General features: G+C 36.2%; 1 protein-coding gene across 2 annotated transcripts in view; it reads left to right on the top strand.

Annotated features, from left to right (window-relative positions):
* LOC121429056 (laminin subunit gamma-2-like) overlaps window positions 1-12,180 on the top strand; it is a 41,038-nt gene extending 28,858 nt beyond the window's left edge. The window contains exons 16-27 of one of the 2 annotated variants that reach the window (XR_005971863.1): window positions 476-655; window positions 1,682-1,942; window positions 2,288-2,431; window positions 4,039-4,214; window positions 4,677-4,899; window positions 5,899-6,080; window positions 6,323-6,592; window positions 6,924-7,161; window positions 7,779-7,957; window positions 8,758-8,947; window positions 9,357-11,171; window positions 11,273-12,180. Coding sequence is in view for 1 of the 2 variants with exons in the window: in XM_041625961.1 (XP_041481895.1) it covers window positions 476-655; window positions 1,682-1,942; window positions 2,288-2,431; window positions 4,039-4,214; window positions 4,677-4,899; window positions 5,899-6,080; window positions 6,323-6,592; window positions 6,924-7,161; window positions 7,779-7,957; window positions 8,758-8,947; window positions 9,357-9,646 (2,333 nt within the window). In the remaining variant the exon portion in view is untranslated. Of the gene's footprint in view, window positions 1-475; window positions 656-1,681; window positions 1,943-2,287; window positions 2,432-4,038; window positions 4,215-4,676; window positions 4,900-5,898; window positions 6,081-6,322; window positions 6,593-6,923; window positions 7,162-7,778; window positions 7,958-8,757; window positions 8,948-9,356 lie in introns of both variants that reach the window. The other variant, XM_041625961.1, reaches the window with a different exon arrangement.
* The last annotated feature ends 4,325 nt before the right edge of the window (window positions 12,181-16,505 follow it).

The raw sequence follows: 16,505 nt of genomic DNA, 5'->3' as shown, positions 1-16,505 counted from the left end.
ATGCCAGCTTTTCCATTTTCAACCTCTTCCTCTCCTGTCTTCAATTTTTCCTTCCATGATTTATAAGATTCATGAGTTTCAGGACATCGGCACATTCTGCAAAAATACAATCTCAAACATAGATTTAGATGCCTTTTATCCAATTTGAATAAATTTTGTAGGATGTATATGGACGATGGTTCAGAAATCAGACTTCATCTACTCATTCTCCGACATAGATAACAATTTTTTTGTCAATGAAACAGCTCGTTCCAGATACTTTTCAGCTTTTCAGACTTTTTTATCAATTCTGTGTGGCATCCCTAATATTGAGATTTTAAAAATATTTTGTTTGCACTTTCATGTGCCATAAGGGAGTTTTCAGAGTTGATAAATCCTACTAAACTTTACCAGTTTTGAAGTTAGTTTATCGCTTGAAAGTTTAAGATATGGCATTTACATTTTAATTTGCATCTATCTTCCTGAATCAATGCAGAAATACTGGCTGACGTCACCAGTATTCAAGTTCGGGCATCGTTTGGTCCAGGAACGGTTAGCACATTCTTTGATGTTTCCATGGAAACGGCATCATCGGTCTCAAGTTCTGAAGATGCGAACAATGAGTTTGTGACCACTGTAGAACAGTGTGTCTGCGACACTTCTTCAAATACCATGGGTAGGTACACATTCAATATACTTTCATAATATATACTGGATTTTTTTTTTATTAAGGTACCATTAGTTTTATCATCATTACATTAATGTTTTATGCTACATGTATTGCAAAATTGTTATACCTCTGTAAATCCACATATTTCAGCTTTTTAGCTGTAGTATGTGTATGATTGTTTAACTTGAAATAAATAAACCATGAAATGAAATGAATGAAATGAGGGGTGTTTCACAAACAGTTCAGTTTGTTTTGGTTGATGCAGAAATAAACACCCTCAAACAGTGTTTTACTTGGATATGTATATAGCAGGGCTCGAATTAAGAATTTAAAGGGGCAAGGCCATTTTTTAAAGGGCACTTAAGGGAAAGGGCAGGCAGTTTTCACTTTATGGGACATCCAAGGCCACCAAAAAAAGGGCATCAATAATAAATGCACTTTTCAATGGGGCACATGCACTGGATTACCGCAGGGCACCAAGGCCACAGCAGAAAAGGGCAGTTATTTTGGCCTTAAGTCTACAAATATTTGAAAGGGCATCAAGGCCATTTCTGAGGGCATCTAAGGCCATGGCCTTGGATGGCCTTGGATTAATTCGAGCCCTGATATAGACACCTGCACTATAAGAACAACACTTCATTTGAAAAACAAAAAACGGTATGTGAAAAGTTTTATACATGTTTATACACGCACAAAAACTGTGCATTTATCTTCAGCATCTTAAATTAGCACTTTTACTAGTAAATGAAGAAGTGTATCCAGTAAATGTGAATTTAAAGTTACGAATGAAATGGTGATGTGCACATGGTATTTGATGTGTAAACTCACTGAGCATGGTCTGACTGGTGCAGGGAATGTGTTGTATTTATCGCTTTCAACTAAGAATGAAAGAGTGACATAAACTCCAGCATGAATCGTTGATTCTCACCCCCCCCCCCCCTTCCCGATACTAGTACTTTTCTGAAGATGGAAGATAACTTAACTATTCCTTAAAAAGTGTTAAAATCAATTGCCATTCATACTTCGTTTCAGGTCTATCATGCAGCAGCTGTTCAAGTGGTACGAAGCGCCTGACTCCGTTTGGGCCCAAAACGGACATCTGCGTGCCCTGCTTCTGCAACGGCCGTTCCTCGGCGTGCGACCCTGATTCGGGCGTCTGCATGGGCTGCCGTTCGGGCACGGTTGGGGATCTCTGTGAAAGCTGTGCAGATAATGTCCAGGAACCGAACTGTGACCAGTGCATCCCGGACTATTACGGATTTGGAACTGATCTCTTTGGTGGAGCCTGCTCAGGTAATGGGCAACACTGATCAATAGTTTGGTAGAAAAGCCAAATGATCGTCTAAAATTTGTATGCAATTGTGAGAGGGGATATATCCTTTGCCCATGCATGCCCAATATGTGGATGATGCTGATGATGATTATTATTAGTTTTATTATTATTATGATTATTGTCATCTATTTCTATTATATCAGTAAATTTCTTGGTTTGAATTCTAGAGATCAAATATATTTTCAATTGCATCAAAAGAAGAGATGATTAAAGTTAGAAAGATTTTAGGTCTGCAATATCATTCAGGTCACACTAAATCAAGACTTTCGTGTAAAAGATTGTATTATAATGTTTTTCTACCGCAGCCTGCGGGTGTAACACCACCGGAACGGGAGGAGCCACTCAGTGTGACAACGACAGCGGCCAATGCCCCTGTGTCGGCAACTTTGGTGAACAACGTTGTGATGGATGCGCGTACAACTACTACAACTACGACTCTGGTTGCTTGAGTAGGTGTTTTGATTTGAATGCAGTTGCTTTGAAATTCCGGACACACAAATGTACATATAGTTTGAATTCTTAGCTAAAATCTGGAGCAGAACTATATATGAAGGCCTAGCTTTTTCTAGATGCAATTGAGTGAATACTTTTATCTTCCTGCAGAGTTTGTATCATGTGATATTACATGTATACACATACATGTATGATGAGCAAAAGCTTTTTTTTTTCAAATTCAAAGACATAAAGGGATGGTCCGGGCTGAAAGTATTTATAGCTTAATAATAGAGTAGAATTCACTCAGCAAAATGCAAAAAAAAAGCAAAATCGGATAAAAAATGACAAAGTTATTGAATTTTAAAGTTTAGCAATATTTTGTGAAAACAGTCGTCATGTATATTCATTAGGTGGGCTGATGATGTCACATTCCCACTTGTTCTTTTGTATTTTATTATATGAAATTAGGTTTATTCAAATTTTTTCCTCCAAGAACTAGAAAAATTGGATTGACAACTGATTTAGTGCGTATTATAAGGGAGACATTATTCACATAAGTATGATTTAATGAAAAAATTATGATTTTATGTAATAACATAAGAAAACGAAAAGTGGCGATGTGACATCATCAGCCCAACTAATGAGTATTCATGACGACTGTTTTCACAAAATATTGCTAAACTTTAAACTTCAATAACTTTATTTGTTATCCGATTTTGATGAAATTTTCAGCATTTTGCTCAGTGAATTCTACTCTATGTATTAATCAAATCCCAGCCATGGCGTAGTTTCCTTCAGCAAGAAATTTATCCACATTGTGCTGCACTCAACCCAGGTGAGGTGAATGGGTACCTGGCAGGAATTTATTCCTTGAAATGCCACAGCGCTGTAAAAGGCTGCGGGGCTAAAGCCAGGGTAATAATATCCAAGTCCTTTGGAAGCGCATAGAGATGTTATTTATAATGTGTTATGCGCTATACAAGAACTGTCTATTATTATTATTATTAAAAAATATATTTTCAGCCCGGACCATCCCTTTAAAAAAGGGGGCTTGAATTAAACCTTGTTTGTAGAACACATCCATAGTCTTCAGTCAAATAGTTTTGCCTCAAGTAGACACAAGATTGGAGCTGAATCTAGGTCAAACCACATTCTGTATTAAAGGCCACTGATGAGTATTAAATGGTAGTAAATGCATTTATTTGAAATACCATTAAAGAGGATTTGTGTCACTCATGTACCTGCCAAGATCTGCTGCTGCCCTTCAGCTAGAGAAATGCATCAAATCCTTAATGCAGAGGTGCCAACTAGTACTGATTTTTAATGTTTTGTCCTTAGAAATTAGAAGAATACTGATGATTTCATGCAGAATACTGATTTATAGTTTTAGTTTTATGTATTGTATGGTATTTCTTGAAAAATTGAAAATACTTATTTTTGCACCAAAATGCTGATTTCCATCTTTTGAAATATTGAAATATTCTTCTTCAGCCTGGCAGCTCTGTTTATTGACATTCTCATCAGAAAGAACAATTTCTTTTTTTCTTTTTATTCAAAATCATACACAAAACAATTCAATATATAGAAAAAATCAAGAAAGAACAATTTGATTAATTTTCAGAATGTGATGTGTGTTATGACGGTATCGAGACAACTCATCTCAGATTGCTGGCGTTGCAGCGTAACCTGTCTCAGTTTGTATCGGACCTTGAGGAGAGAGACAACTCCTCCATACCCGAACCCTTCTATCAGCGACTGCAGGAAACCAACGATCTTCTGGCTGATCTTGTGGATGCTGTAAGTTAACATTGGAAATGTATTTTTCTTTTTATTTATATCATTTATTACAAATTTAACACAACTATGATATAATGTTGTTCTCCAAAGGATTTTTATTTTCGAAGTGAGAGAAAGGGTCAAAGATGATTTCGTTATATCATAGTTCTCTTTAAAAGCATAAAATTGCTGACTTGTCATTTTCAGACTTTCTCACATAAAAGAAAAGAAAATAATTTAGCAAAAATGTTTCCCATCAAAGAATGTAGATTAGACAATTACAATATAGATGAGAAGAAACTTGATTGTTGATTTGTCATTTCCTCCTTTTCTGACATAAAATGAACTAAGAATGTAGCAATATTTGACTTTAATGTGAGATATTGAAATGATTTGTGAATAGAATTGTTTCCAAGTTTGAATTTTGTAATAGAATAATGAAATTTATTTGTTTGATTGAACCCCTTTTTCCTGTTACTTTAGACCAGCTCAACAATACAGGAAGGTTCCAATCTACAAAGCACCATTGCTGCACTCATCAGTGTCATGGAAGCTTTGATATCAACACTAGATGGCGCTGTTCAAAATGATATCATGTTTGCCCAAGGAAATGCCTCTGCTGCTCAGGAGAATGCTCAACTTGCCTTAGAAGCCATTGGTGTGGTGAATGTCGACTTAACCGTTGCTTATGAAACCCTTACAAGTGGTAAGTACAGTTGAGGCCAAAAGTTTACATACTCCCATGGAATTTAGTGAAATTTGTTCATTTACCAAACATCGTAAAATTTACTATATCTTCAGAAATATAAATACTACCATGACGAATTTGGTATCAAATGAAAGAGCGTTTTAAGATCTTTCACAAGATTGGATTGTTGCTGGGAATTAAGTATATTTCAGGTGGAATTTTTTTTGAAGAAAAAAAGAAATATTTGTGCCAAATTGATTCTATTGTTTATTATTTCAAACATCGTTTCATAGAAATATAAAAATGTCAAATCTATGATTTATATAAGATTTTCTTTCATGATTTGTCACCACTGAACAAAAAGTGTAATCAGAAATGTTTGTGTTAAGAAGCAATTAGCACAAATATGAAATTTTTTTGTCATGTTTTTATTTTTAATTTGTCTAAAATATGAAGATTTTTTGGGGAAAATGGCACCTAAATATTTTTCAGCTCTTGATGACAAAGCAATGTAATAAAGGGACATGACATACTCATTTGTTTTATCGTCATGATAGCACAAATATTTTATAAGATACATTAAACTTTATGATGTGTGGCAGGTGTCAAATTTTCTTTGAATTTCCTGGGTGTATCTAAACTTCTGGCCTCAACTGTATATATTTCAGTAGTAATTTATGAATTCATTGAATTACGAGAAAAGAGTTATGGCTTATTGGTCATTGTCTTGCTTACTTATCACTAACTTATGAAAAACATATTTATTGATATGTCTCCATTACAATTACGATGTTATTTATTGAACAGTGCCAGAACTTGAAGAGTACTTACCTCCCCTTGTATTGTGAAAACATAGTGGTATGTCGACTTTTTTGTGATTTGTTTATCCATTTATTGGCCTATGGGGACTGTCCCATAACTAAAACAACTGTTGCATGTAAACCCCCTATGTAAGTGAAATCATCGCTTTGCCTTGTATAATTTTGTTCTTCCTTGTTGGTTATATTTTGTATTCAGGTGATTTCCAAGCTGCCCAGACCATTCTTGAAGGACTGAGAGATGACCTAATGAGACAAGCCGTCTCATTGGAGGAGGTTAGGCAACAGACAGCCAATCAGACGGCTGCATTGGAACAGGATGTGGCGCGTATCAGGGAATTGACCCAAGAGACGATTCAAGCAGCAGATGAACTGCTAGAGGTATGGAATTTCGGTTTTAAGACATTTTACTTGCACAAATGCAAAATCTTTTTTTTTTTACAGTCAGGTTCATATGTTTGGCTTCTTGGCTAATCTGTCAATGTTTTCACCTTAAAACAGTAGAGTCAGGAATCTAACACTGTTTCGCCTTGTGAAAGGTTGATATGATCAGGTTTGCCTATATGTCCAATTTGAATTAATCGGTTAAGAGTTGAGTCCTCCTTTGTCTTCTGTCACTGCAGACCGCCCAAACAGCTCAGGTTATTCATGACAATACGACCTCAAGGACAGCCACAGAGGTCACCCATGCCAACAGCGTTGCAACCCTTGCCGAAGAAACCCTAGATGATGCTGAAGAGTTGCTTGGAAGTGCTCAAGATCTCGATGACTCTGCCAAGCAGAAGGTGGCCGACGTGGAAGCGGCACGCACGTCTGTGGATGATGACAGGATCGATCTTCTGATGACGGATGCCTCCGTGAAGACAGGTCAAGCAGTGTCTTTGACAGTTCAGGTTGGTTGAACATACCGGTAATGTCCTCCGGAAATTGCTTGCAGGTTTAGGGTGGGTTGGGTGGAAAAAGATGCAACATTATCTTCAAACTAGGCTCATGTATGAATCTATAGCAGTGACTTTATCTGGTTTGAATATCAGAGTCACATGGTCAAAGATCACAAGTCATTATGAACATTTATATGTTATTTCAAATTTATCTCCCCCCCATGTAGGTTTATTGAGTAATAAGCATGTTTATTCCTGTTTTGTGTTCATCAGTATCAACACATGGTTCAAGTATTTACATTGATATCTTAAAATAGTTTACCACATGTTTCAATTATGATAGGCCGATTCCAAGTTATCTGATGCCCAGAACACCATCACCACCGTCGAGGAGGCCCGCATCACTACGGAGAACACTCAGCTTGAGGTAGACGCCACGGTTGCTGAAGTCATGGACCGGTATGACAGAGCAGCAGAAGCTAACCGGGACTCTTCTGACTCTGTCATGCTCTCTCAAGATACTTTCAATGCTGCTGAAGAAATGCTAGTTGTCTCTTTGAATTTTGACGCCCAGTCAAATGGTTAGTAGAGTGTTGTTTTTTTCTCCAATGCTGTCAAATACTTTGATTTTTCAGTTTGGTAGATTTTACATTTAATAATTTTACATATTTTATTTCCTGAAAAAGCGTATATTTGTTATTGAATGCTTCAACCGTTTAAGTATACTACATATTTTGATATCTATTTTTTATGTAATGTTTGTTGTATCTGTTCGCTTTCATCCAGTCATCTCACCCCCACAAAAGAATACAGAAAAACAAGAACAACAAAACTAAACAAAAAAGCTAAGAAAAAATAAACTAGCAAAGAAATCTTTCAAAAAATATTACAGGCACTTGATCTGTTAAACACATTAATAGACCCAAGTAGATAATTTAATTCTTAGGTTAAGAGTTTAAGATAACATCGCCACAGATGCAGAATTAATATGATATTAAGATCTTTGTGAAATCTCAAAATTGATTTAACTGCGGTACATAATCTAAATAAAAGAGTAATTCGATGTATTGGAAATCAAATATTTTTTAAAATGTGAAATAATGGTTCTTAATGCATTTACATACATATTAGCCCCAAAATAACAAGCGACTCTTTTATTTTATGTTGATATTTCATCTTTGTTGCTTATTTGATATAGTTGCACAGTCTGAGGCTTTCACTGCAGTAGAGCAGATACCAGAAATAAATCGGATTGCTAATGAGAACTTGGCAGAGTCAGGGCAATTGAGGGCTCAGGTCAGCGGAGTAGGAAGTACAGCAAGTGAAGGGTCAAGGGTCGCCGCTGAAGCATTCACTGTTGTGAACAATGAAGGACAGGTAAGGATATATGGTGTTTCTTAATAATAGAAATGGATGGATGGATGGGTGAGTCAGTGAGTGAATAAATGAGTTGATGGATAGAAGGGTGGATGGATGGGTGGGTGGATGGATGGATAAATGGATGGATAGATGGGTGGATGGATGGATGGATGGGTGGGTGGGTGGATGGATGGGTGGATGGATGGGTGGATAGATGGATGGATAGATAGATGTATAGATGGATGGATGATTGAGTGAGTGAGTGGGTGGGTGGATGGATGGATGGAATGAGTGGATGATATCCATATGTAGGTATTTACTTCTCTAGAGAGAATTTATGAGGCACTTCCTCTGGGAGTGCCCGATCTAAGAGCAAAAGAAGAATTTTATACTTCAAACATCAGTTCATCCAGTTCGTGGCTTAGCCGTGAACCAGAATAGCCTGGTGGTTGAGTCGCTGCCCGGAAAGCAGTAGATGGCAGGTTCAAATCCCACTGGTTCCAATTTTTCTGACTTATGATTTATGATTTTCATACAGATCGAGCATACTGATCTTATGATTTTCATTACAGATCGAGCATACAGATCGAGCAAACAAATAGGAGTAATGCCGAAAATTTGTTAAACAAATTATAATTTCCTCCTATAAAAGCCTCTTAATTTACAAACATCAGTGGATATCGGGGACAAGGGCTAACTACGAACTGGTCTATTGACTTGTTTATCTCCTTTTTTCACTGATGCCAAATTATTTAATTCTCTTACCGTGCCAAATTAAAATTTTAATTGTCATCTTTCCTCCATACCATTCCTTACAGACTGTCCTGCCAATCCATGAAAGAGCGGAACAACTCTACACGGAGGCAGCGAACCAACTGACAGACACGGACCAGATTACAGAGTCCTTGAACCAGCTAGACCAGGACCAGATCCAGCCCTCACTCCAAGCATGTGATGTATTCCAACCTGACATTGATGATCTAGAGGCATCGTATGATCAAGTTTCAGGTATTTGTCTTGTGTAAAATGCAGTGGTATGTCTAGGATAATGGCACCCGGGTCTAGCAGTGAAAATGTGCCCCTTGCAACTTGAAATGCTGGTTGCCACTTTGGTTTTATTCAGGAGATATGATATACTCCTTCATGTTTATAATTTCATGTAGCTCAATAAATCGCTCTCCTTATTTTTTTGAGGAGCTCAATTGAGCTCCTCAGAATTGCTCTCCTTGAGGAGCTCAAATCAATTCAATACAATACATGTATGATAAATTGTAGATTTTTCTTAACATTGTATATGCAATAACTGCGTAACTATTAATCTGTGGTGAAACTAGGCCTGGGTCAATACGTTTAAAAATATTGCGCTCCTGGGTAAAGTTAGATTTTACCATTTTGTTATTTATTTTTCCTTATGCAGCCAAAGCTGATGAATCGGCCGTGTCCACTTCTGCCAATCAGGGAAGACTTGAAGCACTCCTGCAGGAAGTTGCAAACATTGAGCAGGTGGATACCAGCCAGTTACCGGCTCTCCAGGAAAGGCTCCGGGAATCCGGGGAGCTCTTCTCCATGCGGGACTACGCTGCAATTGTCGCGGCACTTCAGCAGGGACTTGCCCAGCAAGGAGCATGGCTAGAAGATACGAGGACTGTGATTTCAGAACTCCAAGCACAGATTGACGCCTTGGAGAGTTTCAATGTCAATCCGTAGATATGCACATTTATGCTGTCGATGATGCTTCCGCTCCTTCTCCTCGCCATGGTGTTTTGATATGGCGGGGTCTCCTTTTGTGAGGTACAAGCAATCATGTATTGGCTTTCATGCCATGTCATATTCAAAGTAGATCATGTAGTGTAGTATTCATATTTTTATCAAAACCCATGTATGTATGTGCCACACGGGCCAATATCTTAATCTAAAGAACGAGGTATTTAGGTTAATAATATGGAGGGGGAGTTCTTAATTTATTCATAATTTTTCAGATGTTAATCTTTTCCCTGTAGGACTTTTTAAAATACTTTCTTTCTAAATGAAAACGTCACTTTCCTATGTGCTTTTTGTGTGTTTTAGGGAATGTAATATTTTTAAAAGGCTATATCCATGTGCTCCTGAGCCAGATTACCAAATTGTTTTTCATGGCACGATTGTCAAACATATCGTTTGATCAAATCTATTTTCTAGAACTAAGTTGCATTTTTAAATTGAATCTATTTAACCTTACAAATAGCTTTCATTTAGTTTCCTTTTCTCTTGTCTGTGTCATAGTTTTCACTGATGGCTATAGAGCAGATTCTATGATGGAATGATTTCCAAATTTTTAAGTGCTGTGTAGATGCATATGTATTTTCTAGTGTAAAGAAATTGTTTGTTTTGCCAATATTCTTGCATTGTTTGTGTACACTTATGTGTATACCGTATATAAAGAGATATTTCAGAGAGCATGGGGCACGGTTCGTGGATATATTTACAGTTGTACATGCATATTCAACCAGGGTTGCTACTGAAAACTTCCTAGTCTAACTGAAAATGAAAAAAAAATAAGCATCCGGATAAAGAATGCATAGAGCTTAAAACTTGTATATACTTTTTATTATGGAAATAGATTTGACATTTATTATGTGGAAGTATAATGATAAATGCTCCAAATATTGGGATATTATATGGTATCTGGTCTTTTATTTACTGTGTGTGCTACACATTTTATTTTGTTGTGTTGGATTGGTGGTTTGCTTTGCTGAGCAGACTTATTGTTCAAATCAAAGGAAAAATAAGATTTATAACTGTATTTATTATTTTCTGCTTAATTTTTGTGTGTGTCTACATCTTCTATATGCTAGAAAAGAAACATCTTAAAGAAGGCTGAAGTAAATGTTACATGTATAATAATGTAAATAATTAATCATTCTAATGCCAGAGTAAACTAAAGGATGCCTCACTTAGAAGCTAAGACGATTTTGGATTCACCAAATTTTCTGACTTGTGCTGCAAACACTTTCACAAATTAATATAGAAGGAGCCATGTGCAAATCAATAACTTCAACAACACTGTTTTACAATCAACTGCTATTAAAGTCCAACTGTTTTGCTCAACATGTGGCAACTGTTTATTTAAAAAAAAACGGATTCACTAGAATTTTTACCAGCATATAAATTTCTTTGCAATAAGAAACAATAGTTTGCGACAGTGAAATACTGTTTTCAAACTTTCTTCCAACCTTTTACAAATCTTCAACAAGTCTTCGCAAAATCCTAAAATTTGCAATAAGAAACAATAGTTTGCGACAGTGAAATACTGTTTTCAAACTTTCTTCCAACCTTTTACAAATCTTCAACAAGTCTTCGCAAAATCCTAAAATACTCTATATTCAAGCATTTGCGGCTCAGTGAGATATCCTTTTTGTTAGTGATTGTAGTGATTATGGTTTGATGATTATATGAAATCTTATAAAATTGTGTCCTGATATAACCAATCTTGTCATGAATTCCAAGGGCTTCTTGCCTGCTTTTTGGTACATTCCATATTTAGACTGTCCTTTAAACACTGTACAGATCCCAGTGTTGCTGATTGTTATCATGCCATAAATAATTTTGCAATAAAGTTGTGCTAAATTGTAGACAAGTATTGAACATTTATATGCAAACAGGTAGAGCTTTGATTGAAGTATTGAAATACATGGAATAGTACTGTTATATAGTCATTTTTAAGTTGATAGATATTTGAGATTTTCATTTATTCCCCCCCCCCCTTGTGTGACAGTTCTGTATTACATGTAGCCTGCTCAGGGTAGGAAGTAGTTTTTTATTTTTTTTATTTTAGGGGCTATTATTTATGTCACATTTGGGGCTATTACTGAGTTTTGGGGCTAGTTTATTTGATTTCAAGGGCTAGTTTTTGTGTTCAACAAGCAATACATGTATGTTGAATGTAGAATAATGGTTTTTCTTTTTTGAATATTGTTTATTGCAATATTCAGGCAACCTTAGACAAGATGGTTGCCCCAAAGCATTCCATTTTGCAAATTTTAGGGGTCATTTTGTCTGTCATGCCATTCATTTATAAATTCATTCATTGTGATCATAAAAAGATAGCACTTTAATAGTTGTCCCTTATATTTATTTGTGCTTGAATTGAAAGGGTTTATTAAAAGATCTAACTCATTTTTCTATTCTTCATCAAAGGTGACCATTAGAGGTGGCACATATGTTTATTAATTTTAAATGTATAATTTTCATTTCAATATTTTCATTTTTGAAAGTCTATATCCCCCATCAAACAGTTACTATGACACAAATATTACTTAAGCATTGCATATATATGGAATAATATAAATATATGGTGGCTGATTTGAGAAAACTATTATATGTAATATAAGATGTCTTTCACTTAGTAAAAAGCAGAAGTACATAATTATTAGTAGATATGATAGATTGTATAGATTTTCTCTTATTTTTTGTATTACTTTAATGATAAAGTGCATGCATTTATTTGCAAAAAGTATTTGAATATTTGTAACATTAATTATTGACTTGAAATTTTGTCCGATTGCAATGTATTTTTTTGCCATAAATTGATATAAATTGTACCGATATGAGACTTACCTATGACAGTAATGCACCCATGCAGTGTTAAACTGCAAGCCAATTAATCAAAAATTGACTGCAATGAAAGTTATGAATAAACTGAATTGAATAAAGAATAGGTGCTAATGATTGCATATCAGGGATTTTTTTCCTGATACTATATACTCATGTTCTTTATAGCTTGATTGAATTGCAGTCTCATGGTTAGGAACATTATCTAATCTCCAGTTGTAGACATGCTGCATGTATATTACGAACAATAATTGTTTGTTGTTATTCACTCTTTGCTTCTAATTATTACATCTGAATATGAATGTGATGAGGCATACAAATGTACATAAACTGGGAATAGTCATGTCCAAACTACCACTGAACGCTTTTTAGTAAACGAAATGAGATATTGAATTCATACCATTGGAAAGCACATTTCACTTTATTTGTTAAATCTAAAAATTTGGAGGGACAATTTGTGTGTGTTTGTGTGTGTGCATGTGGGTGTTGTTTCATTCCTAATTACTCTCACCTTGAATACATTATGTTTCATTAAATATCAAATAGCTCATATTGTGTCAAATATATATTGTTTGAAATGTGTTTTTATGAAAATATGAAGGTGAAATGCATGCATAGTCATATTTGTCTTTGGTCATTTGGCCTCTTGTCTGTAGCTAAAGCCTAATTAACCTTCTTAAAGTGGCCTGTCTCCCATTTGAAAAGAATATGTGTTACCTGATATATAGACCACCTGTCTCCATAGTGGTCACTTTTTCTGTTTCCTTATAGTGGAATTGATAGACAAGGTTGACCAATTTGATGGAAAAATAAATATATACATTTCATGAATCGAAACAAGTACAGATATTCTCTAAATATGTTCCTAATGTAGGCTATATAACTAGCAGTCTACTGAAATGAGATTTCTTTTAAAGGTCTGCAATTTGCAGATGTTAGATCGTCTTCCTATTAAACGACATGTATTCTGGTTTTGTAATTATGAATGCAACAAAATATTTCATAGGGATTTATGATTGCATAATTGATCACCTTGAGTAAGATTTCAATTAAAAAGATTGTGATATAAAAATATTGACTCTACTCGTGCATTGGTTATTTTACATAATGCTGCAGTCAAATTTCCCCTATGGTGGCCGTACGGCGAGTCGAAAACAGCTGTTTTATTCATTTTTCTTCAAACCACCCATATGTAGCTGGTACAGACAAATTGAAAAACGGTCTTCAACTTGCCATATGGCCACGATAGGTATATATGTAACTGCGCCATAAATTCAGAGAAGTTTGGCTGTTTAGTATTGCAGCTCTTACATCATTTGAGAATTGAGAGAACTTGATCACTTTAAAGGAGAGTGTCTGAATATGTTATTTCAAGAGAGGTAGGAAAAGAGGGGTAAGGGGGGCGGATAGAGAGGGAGAGATAGCTGGGAGGGGAGAAGAGGTGGGAGAGACAGGAAAATTAAGAAGGGGAGGGGGGGGGAAAGAGAGATGAGATAAAGCTGGCTCAGAGGGGAGAGGAGGTGGCAGGGATCACTTTAATGAAGACTGAAAATGTTATATCCAGAGAGAGAGAGGAAAAGGAGCCTGCATGAATGCATGGGCGGCGGAAGCGGGAGGGACGTGTCCCCTCCTAAATTTGAGGAGGGGGGACGGTCCCCCCTAAATTTGTTGTTGATGACCTTTTTTTTTTTTTTTTTTTTTTTTGCTTGTCAATTTTTTTTACTACGTCCCCCCTAAAATTTTTGGGTGGAGAACCTTTTTTTTTTTGCTTGTCAGAATTTTTTGGTTGTCCCCTCCTAAAATTTTTGGCTTCCGCCGCCAATGCATGAATGGGATGGGGGAGGGGGAGAAGAGGTGGGAGAGACAGGAAAATTAAGGGGAGGGTGCAGTAGAGAGAGATGAGATAGGTAGGTCAAAGGGGAAAAGAGGTGGCAGGGATCATTTTAAAAGGTTATTGAATCATCAGTCTCCAGAGAGAGAGGAAAAGGAGCCTGCATGAATGGGAGGGGGAGAAGAGGTGGGAGAGACAGGAAAATTAAGAAGGGAGGCCGGGGTAGAGAGAGATGAGATAGGTAGGTCAAAGGGGAGAAGAGGTGGCAGGGATCATTTTAAAAGGAGATTGATGATTATCTCCAGAGAAAGAGGAAAAGGAGCCTGGTATGAATGGGACGGGGGGGGGGGTATGTAGCTGGGAGGGGAGAAGAGGTACATGGCATAGGCGGATCCAGGGGGGGCCCGAGGGGCCCGGGCCCCCCCTATTGGCGGAGCAAAAAAAAGAAAAAGAAAGGGAAAAAGAAAGGAAAAAAGAAAAGGAAGGGAAAAGAGAGGAGAAAAGAAGAAAGGCAAACATAAGAGGAGGAACATGATTGAATAAAATAACATGAGGGGAAGACTTTGAAAATGATTTTTTGAAAAATCTATTTGTTAGGATATAAAATTTTCGCGCTCTTATTGTCTTTTAGGGGATTTGCATATCTTGCTCAATATGGAGCTTGAAATATCAAACTTTGAAGTCAATATACAAAATATATTTCAGCTGGGAAATTGAACTTTCATTATTTTGTTTGATTTAGAAATTGATTTTAAAAAAGTGCTCTGTAAAAATGTCTGTGTTATGGTCTGAATATTATCATTTTCTGCTTGCGCTGCGCGCTCGCCAAATTTGATTTGTAAGGTACCGATTATTTTCCTGTATTCCATAAAGTTCTCAAAAAGTTCCCTATTCAGGTCAGATTGTCAAAACGTATCAGCTAGCGCTGCATGCTAGCATTTTGATTAGTGAGTTATGTATATCCCAATATTAATTCTAAATCAAACTACTTTGATGACAGTTTATCAAAAATTTCGGTTCGCGATTACCGCTTGCATTGATAGATATCGTGCATTTTATGCATAATTACAAAAGTGCTTTAAATGTCCAGTTTTCAGGCCATAATATTAACAGATTTCGCGCTCTCATGCTTAGGAATTAGAGAAATAGGAAGATAGTCATCATTTTCTTACGATGACATAATGCCCTTATAGAATGTCCCGGTCCTATGTAAAAACTCAAAGTGATAATAATAAAATACATCAGCTCTTTTTTAACTGTCATCCATCACGATTCACAATTTTCCCACAAATTGTTTGCAATACAGAGCTTAAATTGACACTTTGTAAGATCGGAATATCAGATGTTTTTAGCTCGCGCTTTGCGCTCGCTTTATTGATTTTCATGATAAGAAAGGTACTAAGAATACCCAAATTCTAGGTCGAAATCTAAAGCACACGTTAATTCAGATACGCAGATTGTTCTCTATTTAAATCATTATCCAGTTTCAGATCACAATATCAAAAATGTCTGCTTGCGGATAAATAACTTATGATTTTCATGATTTACAAACATGAATAGAGTGTCCAGAATTTTTCCGCTCGCGCTTCGTGCTCGCATCAATAAGGTTTAGTTTATATACTTAGAGTCCTTCCAAGATTACAAAAAGTGCTTAGCATTTCCATTATTCAGGTAAAAAAGGTCAAAATTTTTCAGCTCGCGCTTCGCGCTCGCAATATTTGAATGTTGAAATATGTAACGTCTTCATGGCTAATTGCAAGCAGTCCATAACAGGTACAATTTCGAGCAGTTCAAAACGTATACAAAAATTTTCTGCTCGCGCTCTGCGCTCGCATTATTAATGTAAGGAAGATCCCCACTTATCCTTTTCATGATTTAGAAAACTAATTGAATACTGTCTTGTTCAGTAGGTCTAAATCTCGAAATCTTTTGCTCACGCTTCGTGCTCGCATGTTTATATATACCTATTCTGTTAAACAAAAAGTGCTAAGAATTTCCATTCCTTAGGTAAAAAAATTCGGCTCGCGCTTCGCGCTCGCATTATTTCATTTTTAAAAATGTGTAACGTCTTCATGGCTAATTCCAAGCTAGTATTTAACAGTACCTTTTCCATCACTTCATTTCTGCTCACTCTTTACGTTCGTA

Source organism: Lytechinus variegatus, chromosome 15, assembly GCF_018143015.1.
Source record: "Lytechinus variegatus isolate NC3 chromosome 15, Lvar_3.0, whole genome shotgun sequence".
NCBI classification, from domain to species: domain Eukaryota; kingdom Metazoa; phylum Echinodermata; class Echinoidea; order Temnopleuroida; family Toxopneustidae; genus Lytechinus; species Lytechinus variegatus.
The sequence above is the reverse complement of the archived record's forward strand: the minus strand, read 5'-3'. Positions and strand labels throughout refer to the sequence as shown.